The sequence below is a fragment of the Saccostrea echinata genome, unplaced genomic scaffold (assembly GCF_033153115.1).
Source record: "Saccostrea echinata isolate AGI-Se365-2 ecotype Australia unplaced genomic scaffold, CSIRO_AGI_Sech_v1 ptg000010l, whole genome shotgun sequence".
Classification (NCBI taxonomy): domain Eukaryota; kingdom Metazoa; phylum Mollusca; class Bivalvia; order Ostreida; family Ostreidae; genus Saccostrea; species Saccostrea echinata.
This window is the reverse complement of record NW_026889759.1, coordinates 12,361,872-12,379,690: the sequence shown is the minus strand read 5'-3', so window position 1 is coordinate 12,379,690 and position 17,819 is coordinate 12,361,872. Positions and strand designations below refer to the sequence as shown.

Below are 17,819 nucleotides of genomic sequence, written 5' to 3'. Positions count from 1 at the left end.
GCTAAACAGGCATCATTTCTTTTTTTCAAAGTGATGCAAAGAAGGGACAGGGGCAGAGAAAAAATAATTAACGAGCGAAAAAAATAAGGGGATGGGGCTAATACTAGTACATTATATACGAAAGTGGATTGGGTTAATTTTCTTAAAAACTTTGACATGACATTTTTTTAAACAAGAGGTCCAAGAGTTTTAACGGTCACCCGAGTATAATACAACAATTTAGAGGATCCATAGAGTATAAAATAAACTGATAAATGAAGCTTTGTTGCCCAGGATCAATGAAATAACATATCATAACCTCTCACATTGGACTCTCTTGGTCTTTGAAGAACAATTAATAAGATGATTTGGGGGGGGGTCTATTGATTCTATTGATAATATAGTGAAAATGATGATTCTTTGAAAATCTTCAACTTAGTACATAGTTATGAAGATGAGGGTACCTCTTCCAAAATTGTGAATTTCATAACCCTTGGTCATGGGTTTTGGTGTTAGGCTAGGGCTGTGTTGAATTTGTAGTAAAAATGCATTATTTCTTTGAAAATTTTCTCTGCTCCAAGGCATAACGAAGGCAAACAGTGTAAAGGTTTTAATAAGCAAGGGTATTTTTATCAGATTTTTAAACATCTGGATCATTTTGATCAAATGTTCTGGTCCTGGCCGGGCTCTATTAATTTGTATTCTGCTGAGAGAAGTTATTTTCGTTTGTCATTCACTTTTGATAATTAATCACTGTAAATAATGTATTTGAAGGTTAAAATACAATAAATTAATTATGCAAGAGTTTTTATTGTATAATACAGTAAATAATTTTATAGTTTTAATGATTGGATAGACTTGTAAATACTAACAGATAAATAAAATTGATAAGACAAAAATAACTTAATACTAAGGAGCAGAGAAAATTTTTTTTAAAGAAGTAATATATTTTCACTATATAACTAATAGAGCCACGCCCTAACACCAGAACCCTTGACCCAGGGGCCACGAAATTCACAGTTTTGGAAAGGGCCAGCACCCTTGCTTATCATAACCATGTACTTAGTTTATCTAATACCCAGAAGCAGAGAAGAAGATTTTCAAAGAATTAATGCATTTTCACTATAATCAATAGGGCTCCGCCCTAACACCATAACCCCTGACCCAGGGGCCATTAATTTCACAATTTATGAAGAGGTTCCCTTGCTCATCATAACTATGTACTATCATAACTATGTACTTAGTTAGTTTGTTTAATACCCAGGAACAGAGGAGAAGATTAAAAAAAAAATAATAATGTACTTTCTTTATATGATCTATATATAACCCCGCCCTAGCACCAGAACCCCTGACCCTAGGGCCATGATTTTAGAGTAAAATTCTCGTTATTGAAATTAATTAAATTATGATAAACAAAACTTTTCTCAGGAAAATTATATCGGCTAAATTTATTCTGTTATTAAAAAAATTATGTGGTGTTCGTGGGGTTCGAACCCTAGCAATAAAAATCCATGCAGGGTATCATTTTGAGATTAAAAATGATCATGCTAGTATCTCATTTTGTTGACCCAAAAAAGTATATTTTTGGCAAACTTTGAGGATAAACTTTGAAAAATATGGAGGGAAAACCTACTCATATAAAAAAAATTGTGTTTAAGTATGAGAAAACGATCCTTTTCGCCCTCTCTAGTGTGTGTATATATGCTATTTCATAGGCAAATAATTTCAATCTTAGTGAGATTATTGCAGATTTTAGAGATTTTACATAAAGTATACTTTAATTTTAGAGGAAAATCAATGAAAATTTTGTTATAATTGAGATTTAATTTTTCATCTTCGTGTTTGTTGCACTATAGGCATTGTTCGCCCATCTTCTTGGTTGAAATTGGTTTAGCGGTTTCAGAGAAGAGGCTGAGAATGTTCAAATGTTAACGCACGACTGACAGACGCGTGATGACAGATATAAACGGATAGCAAAAGGTCACCTGAGTGACTTAATGACTTAAAAAGTGATTTTTGTTTTTGTTTCATTTCCACCCATTGATATTTAGCATCCTTGAACATTAAATATATTTAAAACTTATATATCGGCGGGGGCATTTGTATCATACTGACACATCAAATAGTTTTTGTTTTTCCTGAAAATAAATTTTAAGTAGAGTCATTTTTCTTCTTTTTTTTCGTACAAGTTTCCCAGGTTGAAATAAATCGTGTTTATAAATAGCACGGCTTTTTTTCTGGCACACACACAGTTATGTAATACATATTTAATGAACAGCCATAAAAAAATAAATGCTGTGTCTGGTGATTTAAAATGGAAACACAAGTGAAAAAACCATGCAGATAAAAAAAGATAATGATGCACCTAAAATTATTAATATGGCAAGGATTTGTTATTTGGGGAAAAAAGTTTTTCGTCAAGGTCCTGTTTCGTATCAAGCGAATTATATGCTCAAATTCAATGGCATGTTGCTGAATCATGCAGAATTTCTTGTTGTTTTCTTTGAAATACATATAAGAATTAATCTATCTGTAAAAATTGCTAAAATTATTTCAGTATTTTTGTCGACTGAAATCGACGGACTGGATTCAAATTTTCCTTCGGAAAAATACACAAAAACAAGAAAAAACAAAAAACAAGACAAAAACAAAAAAAGACGAACAAAAAAATTAAGAAAAGCAAATGCCAAAAATATAAATCTCACATATATTTACTGAGGAAGGTTCATATTTAGTCTATTACCTGGCATGTTTATATATGAGACTGAATTTCAAATCTTAACAGAAAAGACACCAGAGAGAGAGAGAGAGAGAGAGAGAGAGAGAGACTCGGTATAGTTTATTCACAGAAGTGAATGGGACAGCGCCTCATACACAGCCTATTTTAGCCCTCTCCCTAAGATTTACATGTAAAGATTTAGAGATTTATACATGTAAAATGGAACTCCGCAAACAGGGTATAAGATGTATATAATGTTTTTTTCAGTATGAGTGATCAAGATATATGTTTTCCAGGCCCGCAGTTACATGTACTTTCTGTATGGATTGTTGTAAGATCAGAGGATGCGTTTGGTGCGATAGTACTCCCTTTAATTCAAAAGAAGACTGGAAAATATTATATTCATCTGTTTAATATTTAATAAGTGAAAAAAGACTTCATTAAGACCGCGGAACATTAACTGGCAAAATTGGAAATATGCAACTTATGTCATTTCCATCTGTTACAGTGAAAAGATTTAATGATAGACAATGAAATGGGCGGGTACAATTCGACACGGACGTCCGAGAAAACATTGGATTGAAATTCCAGTTTGAAATTCATTTTCAATCCACCTCAGCTACTCTAGAACGCACAGTGTTACTGATTGATCCAGAAGACAAATAATTTCAATTTCGGAGATAGTTTGAAATTTATATAAATCAGAATTTTCTGTCCAGTGTTTTTAAAGAAATATAAAGGGGCAAATATTTGATTTCTGTTTGGTATGTGTATGTGTGTGCTTGGGGGTGGGGGGGCTGAACAATCTTGGAAATAAAAACAAAAATTAGTTCTCTTTTAGTTTTAACAATCCCTCCCTGTTTTTGTTTGTTGAACATTTTTCTGTGAAGACAAAACTAAAACAAAAAGACTCTTGTCATCCTAGAATACATGTATATTCTGTCATGTGAAGGCATGATCTGACTTCACAATTTTTGACACCCCCCCCCACCCCTTTCTAGAATCAAATGGCCCTCCCCTGAAAAAATAATCACTGCCTTCTATACTTTTACGTGTTCTTAAAATTATAGGCTAAAAGACTCACATAAATATGATTTTCAAACAACATGTATTTGGGAATTGAAATTATTTGTCTTTTGGATCATACAGTCACACTTAGTTTTGAAAACAGCTCAGGTGGATTGAAAATGAACTTCAAACTAGAATTTCAATCCATTGTTTTCTCGGACGTCCGTGTCGAATTGTACCCGCCCATTTCATTGTCTATCATTAAATGTTTTGACTGTAACAGATGGAAATGACGTAAGCTGCATATTTCCAATTTTGCCAGTTAATGTTCCGCGGTCTTAATGCACTAGAAGCCACCAGAGGAGGAGATACTGTTCCCGGACCCTCCCCACCTTCCTTTCCAGAAATCTGGCGAAAGCACTTGGGGGGGGGGGGCGGGTTACAACCACACTTATGAAAATTAAAAAAAATTCACTAGACGTTATTAGGAGGGACAAAGCTACAAATTTATAGATTTGCTCTTTATTGTATAATATATATTTGATTTAAAATAAATATTATCTCAATTTACACAATTTAAATCAATCACGTTTCAAAGATATTAGAAATTTGAAACAATAACCGATTTATTTACCGACTCCGCATTTAAATAGCAGACACAGTTTTAAGTCAAGTTTTGAAATGCATTTTCAATCCACCCAAGCTATTTCATACCCAATGTGTAGATATATGATCCAAAAGACAAATAATTTCAACTCCCAAATACATTTTGTTTGAAATTCATTTATCTATGTTTTTTAGCCTACAATTTTAAGGATACGCAACAGTCATAGAAGACGGAGACTTTTTCAGGGACGGCCATTTGATTCTAGAAAAAAGGGGGATTTTGTCGCGTCAGATCATGCCTTCACATATGACAGAATATATTTTTTTCTAGGATGATAAGAGGTACTTTTTTTTTATTTCTGTCTTCACATCTAAATGTTTGACATACAAAAGCAGGGTAGGAGGGTCCAATCCAAAAAAAAAAAAAAAAAATTATTTCCAAAATCCCCCCCCCCCAACACACACACATACGAAACAAGAATCAAATGTTTGTCATTTTTAATTTCTTTAAAAACACTGGACGTTATATAAATTTCAAACTATTCCGAAATTGAAATTAAGTTGACTTCTGGATTAATCAGTAACTCTATGCTTACAAGCGTAGCCGAAGTAGATTGAAAATGCATTTCCAAACTAAGGCTTAGAATTTTCTCGGAGGTCCGTGTAGAATTGTATCCGCCCATTTCGTTGTCTATGATTAAATGTTTTGACGGTAACAGATGGAAATGACGTAATTAAGCTGCATATTTCCAGTTCCGCGGTCTTAAGATACGGAAAACCAATTAGTACCTATCAAAAATATTTTTGAATTAGATATAACGAATTGTTGATTTTGTTATAACAAATTTAATTCGTTATAACAATTTTTTGAATTCAGCAAATCTATTGAAACAGATTTTTTTCGTTATAAGGAATTAAAAAAAATTGTTATAATGAATTAAATTCGTTTTACCAAATTCGACAATTCGTTACATCATATCACTGCATCAAATTAATATATATGAAATTCATAAGTTGTTATATCAAATTAATAACATGTTTTATAAAATTAATAATTTTTTTAAAAATTTTATAACATCTTGATAAAAGATACTGTCCTAATACGTTTCCGTTTTACTGTCACTGAAAATTAGAAATTAATACCATCGTATGCACTGAAAGAAATGTTGAACCTCCTTTCAAATATGGAAACGTTTTTTAAAACACATACAGTAACAATTTTAGGATTAAAATAACTAAAAAAGCAACAAGGCTCTTAAAATATATGCAAATAATTGCATAAACATCTTTACTGTATATTTATTCCATCATTATCATGGTAATTTTTTATACGTATAAAATATTATGCATTTAATTTTCTTGGGGGAAAAATACACCCATTAATCCACCAATAGCTTCGTTGTCGTTTGTAGTGTGGTCTGATTATCTAATGAATATTCATAAAGGGTCATGTGGATTGTACTTCTAAAGCTCTTAAGTTTTGCCTACACGTGCTATCGTTTGTTTATGATAAACAAACTAAATTAATCACCTTTTGCATGTACCCATGCTGACAATACAAAATTTAGAAGTTTTCAAACACACAGTGAATTAAAAACAGCAGTTTCTAGATCACCATATCATCGCGCCAGGTCATTGGGAGAGGTCGCCTGACGTCACATCACTGTGTATCGTGCGAGTTTTGTGGATAGAAGAGAGATTTTAGTTGGGTGAAACAGAGCTGGTACCAAGATGAATGTTTTATTCCATTCACCGTTAATATTCATTTATACGATATTATGCCTTGGACATTTTGCATACTCTAATACAGGTAAGAATACTTTCAAGAGCAAAATCCACCACGCGGTTTTGCAAAGATGAGGGTCTACCGGCCGGTATAATGTTTTGTAAAATATCTCCCGTGTTGTGAATTAAATTGTACCGAATTCGTGTAATTTTCAGCATGAAAGTGTAATTAAATGTGCTGTCTATATTTGTACTAAGTATTATTTAATTATTTTTGTTACAGGTGAGTCTGAACCACTGGTATGTGAAGATAACCAGTTCAAATGTATGAGACGATGTATCCCGGAAAGCTGGAGATGTGATGGAGACTATGATTGTATCGACGAAGATGACAAATCAGACGAAGAAAATTGTCGTGAGTATATTGGTTATGGAGTATTATTTTGTCCGAAAATTATCTTGCATGCATACATCATACTAGGCCTACACATTATGCATATCCTTCATTGCAACTCGGACGCTGGTGACGTCTTCTTTACTGACCTGTCAAATTAATAATATTTTGACATATTCAGCTTTGTAAATATGTTCTGAATATATTCAGATGTCCAAATTGAACTTGTATATTATTGATAATTTCAAAAATGTATTCGGAAAGAGGAAGCGAGACTCGCTGAATATCTGACGAGGATTTAACCAATCAGCGATTCGCTGAGTGCCAAACCCATAACATGGTTACCTGAACGCATTAACAGTCTCTTTCTAGACACTTGCATAAATTTACCCCTTACTTTGTGAAAAAAAAGAAAAGAAAAAATATCATTTTGCAATATTTGATGTTATTCTTTAATATTTTCCTTAGAAAGTGCGAATAGAAATTAACCCGTTAAAAAAAAGAAGAAAGGGAATATGCAAAATATGTGTAGGCCCCTATTGTACATTTGTACAATATTTGGATTAATTTTTAAAAAAAAAATAATTTTTGATAATTAAAATTGACATTTAGAACTACATTTTATTAAAATAAATAGAAGTCTTGAAATTGATTTTAGCTTCCAAGACATGTCCAGAAGATGAATTTACATGTAGATCTGGTCACTGTGTGCCAAGGAGGTGGACTTGTGACCACGAAACAGATTGTCTGGATGGATCTGATGAAACTGACATTTGCAGTAAGTTAATATCTCATATATTTCTTTTTTTTTCTTTAAGATATGAATTATATTTATCAGTATGTTTTGAGTGCCTAATTTTTTGTCATTGAAAGATGGAAAGATGTTTCATGTTAAAAAATCATGTTTATTTCCAGAAAATAAAACGTGTGCTAAAGACCAGTTTAGTTGTGGAAATGGAGAGTGTATCCCAGCTAGCTGGCGTTGTGATGGTTCTCCAGACTGTTCTAATGGTGAGGATGAGACTTGTGATTCTCCTACCTGTGCTAGCGATGAATTCAGATGTAACAACTCTAAGTGTGTAAACAACAAATGGAAGTGTGATGGAGATGATGACTGCGGTGACAACAGCGATGAAAAACTATGTCGTATGTATTTTTGATCAAATATTGTAAAAATTGTAGAATATGCATAAATTGATATAAGTAAATGATTTATTGTTTCTTTCTTGTGATAGCTGCTGTTAATTGCACTGCTGACGAGTTCCAGTGTTCAGACAAGCAGTGTATTGACAAGCTGTGGCAGTGTGACGGCGATCCTGATTGTAATGACCAAAGCGATGAAACAAATTGCACAACCAATGTATCTATTTGTTCAGAGGACACCGAATGGGAGTGCCACACTGGTGAACAATGCATTCACGAGTCATGGAAATGTGATGGGGACGAGGACTGTTTAGATGGATCAGATGAATTACAATGTAAGTTTGGTTCTTGAACTTGCTGTATTTAAAGACCACCACTTTGTGCATGAATTACATATTAAAAGTTGCACATGTGCAAGCTTCACACGTGAATGTACTTGTTTTCATAAAGCAGATAACATGCTGTGTAGTTACTCTGTATTGTTTTCAGTACATGTATTTGTGTTCTGCAGGAGTAGTTCACAGTTGATTTGTTGTCTGGGATTTAACCTTAAGATCTGCAATGTAGACCACTACTTTGTTTTGCATTTTCTCTATTGACAAGTATAACTGGATTTTAAACTGTCGTAAGCATTAACCTTTTTTCAGGTTAACTGACCTAAGGCCTAATTGGAAATGTTCCAATTGCGTATGTCTAATCTTTAAATGTTTAATATTGGCAATGCTACAAAAGTTTTTTTTGCCAAAAATGTACCTAACCCTATTTTGAAAATTTATTCAACTTATTCAACAATGATGAAATAAGAGAGCAAAACATCTTATTTGGAAGGTCATTAACTAAGAAAATTTAAAAGGTTTTTAAGAAGTTGGCAAGAGTAACAACATATAATTTGCATATGTATGTAAATACTTTGCATTAATTACCTTTCAATTGCCTATTTTTTAATGGCATGTAAACATATGAAAATTTGAACTTATTCCTGAAATATTTATCATATATTGATTATCATCACAAACAATAAAATCCAAGTTTAAATTTTTCATATCTTAGATTATTTTGAAAAGTATAAGATAAAAACTATCATTTCTCTTTCTTTAAGGCAATACCACATGCAGACCAGATCAATTTAAATGCAACAACAGTGACTGCATCTATCACACTCTCAAGTGTGATGGCTCTGTGGATTGTGTGGATGGATCTGATGAAGCTGGTTGTCGTAAGTTTCTAATTTTATCTAGGGTTTTATCACAAATGCATGACAATTTTTCTCCCACCTCCATAATAACAACAAAAATTATCTAAGAGACTTTTATTTTTCAGCTCCTCCAGTAAGTCACTGTCCTGCTGACAGATTTGACTGCTACAAAAACGGGTCCTTATGTATTGAGGCCAGCAAACTCTGTGACAGCAGAAAAGATTGTGAAAACTTTGCTGACGAAGACAACACACTTTGTGAAAGTGAGTTTTTATCATCTTTTACTATAATTTATCATTTAGTTCACTTCTGTCTCCAACTAACTTTCATACATCATCTGTTAAAACTCCCATTTAGTGTTGGTTAAGAATTCATTATGTACATACATTATCACCTTCATAAATGTAGAACTGCAATATCTTATTCCATCATTATTTATGTACATGTATGTTTTACACTGCCATTACATGTTTATACTGTATTTATCTAACCCCAATTTAATGTGGGTTTTTTGAAGCTAATTCAAGTACTTCAGCAAGAGAAAAGTTTGGTAGGTGAAATTTCAGAAAATCGGACTTAAACACAAAATCTCCATGGTCATCCTTTGGTGCTTTTTTTCTGACTTGTTGTCTTGTAAATTTTCCTATTTGTTTCCTCTTGTGATTAATTGTAAATGCTTGTAGATATAAGTTAGACTTAATGTTGTGTCACCTTGGTTCATTATATGGATTCTATTAAGCCAGATTATATAAGATTTATTTCATTGATTTTTTTTTCTCTTTGGAGCCAAATGAGAAAGAATCATTAAACTTTTAAGTTTCTGACCATTTTGCATGGAATGAAAATATATTTTTCAATACTGGCAATAAAATTTGTTGTAAATGAAGAATATATACTCTGCACAATTTACTCAAAAAGAAGCACCTAATGGCTGTAACAAATTTCTGTATCAGTGGCATATGCTTTATTTTTTTACTGACATTGGTAATACACATAATATGATTAGTACACTAAGGAGCATTTAACGTTGAATATGAATGAGGTCTTGCATTGAATGACGATACATTTCTTTTCAATAAGCTTACTAGCAGTAGTCAGAATGGGAAAAATTGTGTTCCAAAAAAATAGAATTACAATAGATCGTGTTGCTTTATATCCTAATAGTGATGCAGATATGGGAAAATTACATTTTCAACATTTGCATTCGAAGTTTCAAAACAAATTATTTCAAGAGTTGAACAAAATGTTGTATATATATAGTGAAATTTTGTACAAGTTCAATGTTTATTGGTGTATTGAGTTTTCCGTTTTATGTATTTAACCAACAAGCTATTTATATGTATACCTGAATCATTTCAGAGTATTCAAGTTGTTTAAAACAAGCTTGAAAATATTTGATCAAAGCATGCCTGTTACTAATATTGCCTTAGAGATAAATATTAAAATTATTTGATTTGAAATAATAGAATAAGTTGTTTCATTGAAATGTTTCTTAGTTACCAGTCTTGAAAATGTTTGGAAAGAATTCCTCTGAAGACTAGATTGATAGGGCTTTTTATTGAAACTTCCAATGCCAATAGATTTATGCAATTTTATAGTAAAACCCAGAGTGAAAGCTTCAGATAGTCTATGAAAATTGAAGTACATTGTATATTCAATGTAGAAAAATTATTTTTAGAATGAAATCGAATAATGATTAATGATATGTGTAAACTGAATTGGAATAGTGACGTAAATACTAGTAAAAATTATTTAAAAAAAAGAAAAAATTATTTAATAAGGACTTTTCTTTATTTTAGCAAACCCATGTAATTTGAACAACGGTGGTTGTATGCACACATGCATCCCTATTGGCACACAACACCGGCGCTGTGAGTGTTTGGATGGTTACCGATTACAGGGCAACACTTCCTGTGTAGATGTGAACGAATGTGACCAGTGGCCCCCAGTTTGCTCACAGAAGTGTGTTAATGAGCCAAAAGGGTCATACAAATGTGAATGTATGCCTGGATATTACCCAGAATTACTCTCTGATGGCCAGCATATTTGCAAAGTTGTTGGTAAGTGACATCATTTCAGATTCCAAGGCAATATGTTTAGTAAGTCTTGTTATTGAGTGAGTAAAATTTTGCGTTAGTTGCCATGAATTAACTTGATGTCTTTATCATAAGCTAAAATATTTTATTTCTTTTCCTCATCAGGTGAGAGACCATGGTTGTTGTTTGCCAATAGACATGACATTAGAAAACTTGAGGTAGACACCATGATTCTACAGCCAGTCGTTAGTGACCTTCACAGTGCTGTGGCTGTTGATTATGATTATTACAACAAAGTAGTTTACTGGTCTGATAATGTGGAAGAGAAAATAATGAAGTAAGCATGAGAATACTTAACATAGTATCAGTGGATGTCAGCTTGGAAGATTTTGATTAATTTACTGTACATTAAAAATTTTGTTTTTCACTATCAGAGCAAACATGTCTGAAAAGGGGGAGACAAATGGTACAGGCATACCTGTGATAAGCCGGGGTGTCAAGACTCCTGATGGAATTGCTGTGGACTGGATCTATCATAATCTGTATTGGACTGACACTGGATATAATACCATTGAAGTTGCCTCTGTAGATGGATCCATTAGGAAGATCCTTGTAGACAAAGACTTAGATGAACCTAGGTCAATTGCTCTGGATCCAGAAAATGGGTACGTGTTTGTAATTATAATGGTTCAGGTGAATTTAAATGAATGTAGAAATTCTAGTCGGATAACAATTTATTCTTGTGATCTGTATAATTAGATGGATGTATTTCTCTGACTGGGGAAGAACTCCTAAGATTGAACGCATTGGAATGGATGGAAATCCTACCAGCAGAAGTGTTATTGTGCGGACAGATATTGAATGGCCAAATGGTTTAACATTGGATTATGCTAGTGAAAGATTATACTGGATTGATGCTAAACTGAAAAGTATATTTACTGCCAAGTTAGATGGTTCAGATATTCGAAGAGTCCTGCACAATGCTGAACAAATCCTTCACCCATTCTCCTTAACTGTTTTTGAGGTAAGGAAAGCATGATCTTCTCCAAAGGAATAGAAACAAGATCTTATCTGTCATCTATTTGTTTTCTGTGAATTTGTTTTGCAGGATAATGTGTACTGGACAGATTGGTCATCTGAAGCCATCCGTAAAGTTCACAAATACACAGGCCAAGAATATACACAACTTGCCCTTGGTTTGAGAGCTCCTATGGACATTAAAGTCTATCACCAACAAAAGCAAGTGCACAGTGAGTATATTTGCCAATTTAAAGCCTTAGATTCATTAAAACAGAATTGATTTTTTTTTTTTGATAATCAAATTGTTCATATTTCGTCCTATTAAAATTTACTTTTTTCTGTAGGTCCCAATAAATGTGGATTTGAAAATGGTGGTTGTTCCCATCTGTGTCTACCAATCCCAGTCTCTCTGAATAAGCAGGGATATGCATGTGCTTGTCCAGATAACATGGTACTCCAGAGTGGGAAACAATGTGAAGTCAGTGGTAAGTGCAGCACAAATTTCTGTGTCGGTAATGCACAGTGCCGTCTCACACACCACCATGGGAAAGATGCAGATAACTATTTGGGTTTTTAAAAAAATGGAAAACTTGCTTTGCATGGTCAAGAATAGTATGAATCTGCATCCTTCTTTGGTATATGGTATTAACACTGACAAGAAATGTATTAATCTATATGGATGCATGCATAAAAATTAATAAATGTATGCTTGTGCAAGTATCATGCTAGCTTATTTGCTTATGTAATCCCAGATTATCCAAAACCAAAACCAAAAAAAAAAAAAAAAAAATGAGAAGGAAAAGAAATGCATTAAAAAAGGGTTGGGAAGGAATTTTTGGAAGTAATTATTGCTGTAAGGTTTTGTTTTAAGCCATGAAAAGATTTGCTTAGTGGGTATCGGGCCAAAGGTGCATGAAGAATCAGTACACCTAAGGAGAGAAAATTAGTGACTTTCAATAAGAAGATGACTTTACTCATCATGTTCATAGGCCAGTTTAATACCTGAAAAATGTATCTGTATATTCAAAACAGTAGTAGATATATATATAGACCTAATATGTAGAGCTTGATAATATGTGTATCAGTAACAGTTTAACAAGCTATTGACTATTCATGCATGGACCATTTCCTATTCACAGCACAGAAAACAACTACAAGTCCATTACCAACTCCTCCATCTAAGACAGACTCCCCTAATAATACAAACAGAAATTCTTCTAGTTCTCATGGTGAGATTTCTTCTAGAGATTTCAATGCAGAATTATAGGTCAAAAGACATGGAGTAATTTTTAGAATACTGAACAGTAACCACCTCATTTTGTTCTTTGTTTCTTTTGCTGTGCTTTTTAACAGTAATCACTCTCTTCTTCTCTAATTTGTATCGTATTTACCTCCTCATAATAGCCAGTGCCATATTACTGCAAATTTTAGATGCATATATACCTAAAGCTTGAAAATAAATGATAAAATAAACTACGTCATCAGAAATTTGTATTGGCTGCTATCTATTTGGGAAACATGACAACTATATAAAGAAATACAAATGTTTCATTGGAAAGTTTTGTTTTATAGGAGTACCCGCGGTATCAACTACAGTTCCACCTTCTGTACCAACCAAGGCCACAGACAAGCCTAAAGCTACGACTTCAAAACCTGTAGTAACATCCAAAGGTCCAGGTCACATTCCAATCAGCACTGAAACTCCATATGAGATTGTGACGCCAAAGAAAAATAATGAAACAGTTGTTAAAAAATCCACCGAGAGCCCAGTAGGAACCGTGGCTGTAATAGCTATTGCAGTGGTTCTTGGAATTGCTGTTTTGGTTGTTATTGTAAGTATATGTTTGATGTAGAACAGGATTTCCTCAGGAATTTTCATTGGTAGATATCAAGCTATTATTAAATGAGGTTATATTTGTGTTTGCAGATTGGTTGTTTCATTTACCGGAAGTACACAAAGAGGAACATAAAAAGTATGAATTTTGATAATCCAGTCTATAGGAAAACAACAGAAGAAAGTGTACGTATACAAAGAGACTCTGCATTGGAGCCTTTAAATGCTGATACCATGGAAGTCTGATGTTCAGGAAATTACTAGTGACATTCCATTTTAGTTCATAACTTTATCCAGTGCATTATGTCAGGAAGGACATTATTGATTTTAAAATATTGACGCTTAGAACATGGAGAGCTAGTAGCTAGGCGTAACAAAGGAGTTGTATCACAGCCATTTTACAAGAGGAGTATACATTCCAATAAAATCTCCTGTCCAATGATACAACCAGACTGAGCTGGCCAGGTCTCTACCACTGCCAAGTGTGGGAACAGCTGATACATCGGAGGGACTGATTCTCACAGCCCTTCTTCCTCCCGCCTCCCTTTTCATTTCCCCATCAAAAAGAATACTCTACAATGATCTGATTGTTACAATCTCGGTGCTCTTGTGAAATATTTACTATCTGAGGTTTAGGTTCATCTCTTTTATATATTCAGGACACTTATTTTGCATCATAGCAGCTTTGGAAATGTTTCTCCAATTTTTCACAAGAACAAAGAATCTGCATTTATGCTGAAATTGAAATTCTTTATATTCTTTTATTATTATTATTTATTTAAGTATCTAATGTTTGAATGTGGGAATGTTTGTGATGTCAGAATAAAATAAGTTAAGAATGTTGTGAAAGACTTGCAAGAGATGTAAACTGAGAAAGATTTGTTAATGCTTCTGTTTTATTTGTTATTTATTTTGATTGTTATATATGTTAATATTGTGCTTATAAATGGGAGAATTTAGTTAGATTTTTGTGCAAGGTAGAAACTGCATGTTGTAGAACGTAATTCTATTTAGAAGAATGTAGAAGGGGATTGTTAGAAGAAAATTCACCCACCAACAATCCAGGGTTCCTCAAAGGGACTGGTTTCATGTGTGAATGGAGCACTAGGTATCATTTTTCACTACTCATTGTATGGAACTAAGGAGATGCAAGATTCATGTGTATTTATTGAAGTTAGTTTCAAGAGGAATAGTTTCAAGTGTCCTGGGATGTATTAATATATTTAAAGTTGGTAATATTTTAATGAATTAGCATATTGTCAAATGAATTTTACATTACTTATGTAATATACTGTATGTTGAATCCAACATGGAAATATTTCATTTGATATTAACTTGTAAGCATAATAATTAGAGGTGTTCTTAACTATATAGCATACATAATAATTGTATAATGAAGTATCATCTAGTCCCATTTCTGAAAAAAGGACAACCCAGGGCACAATAGTTTGTGTAATGTAGTATATTGTGATATATTACTGTGCTAAATAATGGAGAGTGCTCAGTAGCTAGGGCTCTGCCTAGTGATAAATTGCGTACCTGTTTTGTATAGTTGTATAAAGTGTAAATATGAATATGTTGAGCTTTACCCATAGTCTTCACATTGCCAAGATTTATATCGGTTCTATTCAAGCAAGCATATCCATACCTGTAGTCAACAAGTATTTTTTTTTATTTGTAAAAAAGATCATATAACAACATGTCCGATTTCTTGACTCAATTAGTGTCTAACTATCTACATCCAGCTTTGAAATTATTCAGGTGTATATCGAGAGAATTTTTCCATGCTTGAGCGAGTATACCACTTTTGTAAGCTGTCAAATTGGTGAGAACACCTTCTTTTTTTTTTTTTTGGCAAATAAACATGTACATGTGTGGTCCTATTTACATGTTTCTTTCCATTTTTAACCATAGTATTCAGTTAAATTTGGCATTTTTGGGGTATATTGATTTTTGAAATTTCGGAGAATTTGAATTTAGTTAATACTTCCACTCATGAAAATTTATTCCTGATGTGTCACCATTCCATTCCAATAGGTTCAAGTTGTTTTAATATTTACTGAGACTATGTTGACTAGTAGGTAAATCATGTTTAAAATGTCAATTTTGATATTTGTGCCAAAAAATAGGTTAATTTGTGTGCATGTAAAGTGTTGTTTGTCAATCTTGCTTGGTCGTTCTAGGGGTGAATGATTCATGTTGTTCCTTTTTTTTTTGTCAGACAGGCACGAAGTGCTTTTTTTTAAAATAAAATGTTTTAAAACTGAAATTGGAGTACTTTTTTTCTCACAAGAACTGTGTGTGTATATTTTAAAACCGATGTTGCACGTCAAGTCTTGTCATGCTGAGTATCTGGAATTTAAATTATCTGTGACGTAGATCGTACGATTCAGTAGTAACGTGGATATGGTGCGAGTCTCTAGATCACCTCATTAGCATAAGACTGACTGGATTATGAATGAAAATCTATAGTGGGAACGCCCCCTTAAATACATGGAAGTGTAGTCAAAACAGAACGTGTGTTTTTGAGTCGTAACTATATTCTGTTGAAAATTCATATTAAACTCTGTGATAGTTACTATAATCGGTGAAATGTGCACATTGCATATCAGTACATGCATCGTAAACCTGTTAACATTAATTTCTAGTAGAACTCTAGGTTCTAACTCTACACATTGTGACCAATATTTTGAATTTTATCTTCCTCATAAGTAACCCAAAATAAGATAACAAAATCTGATGTCAGCCACTGTTGCATGCCAAAATGAATACGCTATACAGGTTAAACAAAGTACCATATTTTGTTTTTGGTTTTGCTAAAATTCCTTTAAGAAGTGTTGAATTCAAGGGGAAATCCTTTAAAAAAAACCTACTTTTTATGTCAGTTCATATATATATATATATATATATATATATATATATATATATATATATATATATGGAAGAATTGCTCTTCATTATATGTTGTATTCTGTCTGTTATCTGTAATTATACATGTTATATGTTTATGCCCATTGGGCCCTGATTTGGTAATAAATCCTATTCTATTCTATTCTCTCTCTCTCTCTATTATATATATCCCAAAATTTCATTTCTTTATTTCATCTCTGAAATTTGCCCCTTTTTTTTGGGGGGGGGGGGGGTAGGGGGTTAAAAAGCACTGGACACTGTACCCATAGTAATCTTATCTGGAGGCGATAGCCGATTTTTTAAGTTTTGTCCAGCAAAGCTTATAAACTTCCATATTTATTGATAAAAGTAAATGACTGAATGCTGTTTATTTTTAAAAAATTATAAATAAATATTATTTGCTACACTATATAAATGCTATAAACTATGTAGAAAATGATGCAATTTATTACGGGGCGTTTTTATGGTAGATCTGACTCGGTAAATCACCATTGTATTAGTCAGTGCATTAGCAATGTCCAGCCTCCTGATGTCATGGCGAGTCTGACTAACGGAATTAAGGTGGTGTGAATCACCTACGTAAGGCGGAATCAGGAAGAAGGAATTTAGATAAAAGCCTTTAGGATTTCATACGTAATACAAAATGTTCCAGGAAACAAATTGTACAATTTACGTACATGTATATACAGCATTTGTACATATCCTACATAACTCGTGTTTTCTACAACCATTACGTGCAAAAAAAAAAAAAAAAGACAGACTTGTATTGAACAGTCAAATAATTTCGGATCTTAATTTGAAACCTATCAAGCCTGAACATTTAAGGAAACTCTAAACATTAATGTATTGAGTTTATCTAGTTTATTTTCAGCATAGGGTACCTGCCATATTTCATAAGGAAAAAAATGAACAACAAAGGCGAATCTGGACCCCCCCCCCCCCCATGGAATTTTCAGATTTACTAAATTTTAAGTTAAAAAAAAAAAAAAAAGAATTACCATGGACCCCCTTAGAAACATGGTTCCCTTTGAAAACGGTAAAGAATCATATATGTGAAGAAAATTGACTTGGAAAAGTGCCCCCCCCCCCCTCAAATTTTCAGGTTAGGGAAGTCTTTTTTTTTGGCTTGTTAAAAAAATTCCGAGTCTGGCATTTGTTACAAAAACACCGTTGCGTACTCAGCGGCTTTCTTTAAAAAAAAGGTTATCCTCCAAACAAATACAGTTTATACTTAGAATATTCAAGATCTG

At 33.0% G+C, this 17,819-nt stretch overlaps 1 protein-coding gene across 2 annotated transcripts; it reads left to right on the top strand.

Annotated features, from left to right (window-relative positions):
• Window positions 1–6,020: 6,020 nt before the first annotated feature.
• LOC133184413 (very low-density lipoprotein receptor-like) lies at window positions 6,021–15,928 on the top strand. Of its 2 annotated transcripts, XM_061319482.1 has the most exons (16): window positions 6,021–6,122; window positions 6,321–6,452; window positions 7,090–7,209; window positions 7,347–7,577; window positions 7,667–7,909; window positions 8,674–8,790; window positions 8,895–9,032; window positions 10,569–10,829; window positions 10,971–11,142; window positions 11,240–11,470; window positions 11,565–11,829; window positions 11,914–12,055; window positions 12,170–12,310; window positions 12,965–13,054; window positions 13,398–13,657; window positions 13,753–15,928. In XM_061319482.1, the coding sequence occupies exons 1-16, from the start codon at window positions 6,044–6,046 to the stop codon at window positions 13,903–13,905; spliced, it is 2,775 nt and encodes a 924-aa protein (XP_061175466.1). In that variant the 5' UTR covers window positions 6,021–6,043; the 3' UTR covers window positions 13,906–15,928. The 2 variants fall into 2 exon arrangements, with proteins under 2 accessions (XP_061175466.1, XP_061175467.1); XM_061319483.1 differs by lacking the exon at window positions 12,965–13,054.
• Window positions 15,929–17,819: the final 1,891 nt, after the last annotated feature.

Excerpts from the sequence above, each read along its gene's own strand:
- LOC133184413 (XM_061319482.1), top strand. The coding sequence starts at position 6,044 with ATGAATGTTTTATTCCATTCACCGTTAATATTCATTTATACGATATTA. Across the intron at positions 8,791-8,894 it reads ATCTGATGAAGCTGGTTGTC|CTCCTCCAGTAAGTCACTGT; the intron begins GTAAGTTTCTAA and ends TTTATTTTTCAG. Across the intron at positions 11,143-11,239 it reads GTGGAAGAGAAAATAATGAA|AGCAAACATGTCTGAAAAGG; the intron begins GTAAGCATGAGA and ends TTTCACTATCAG.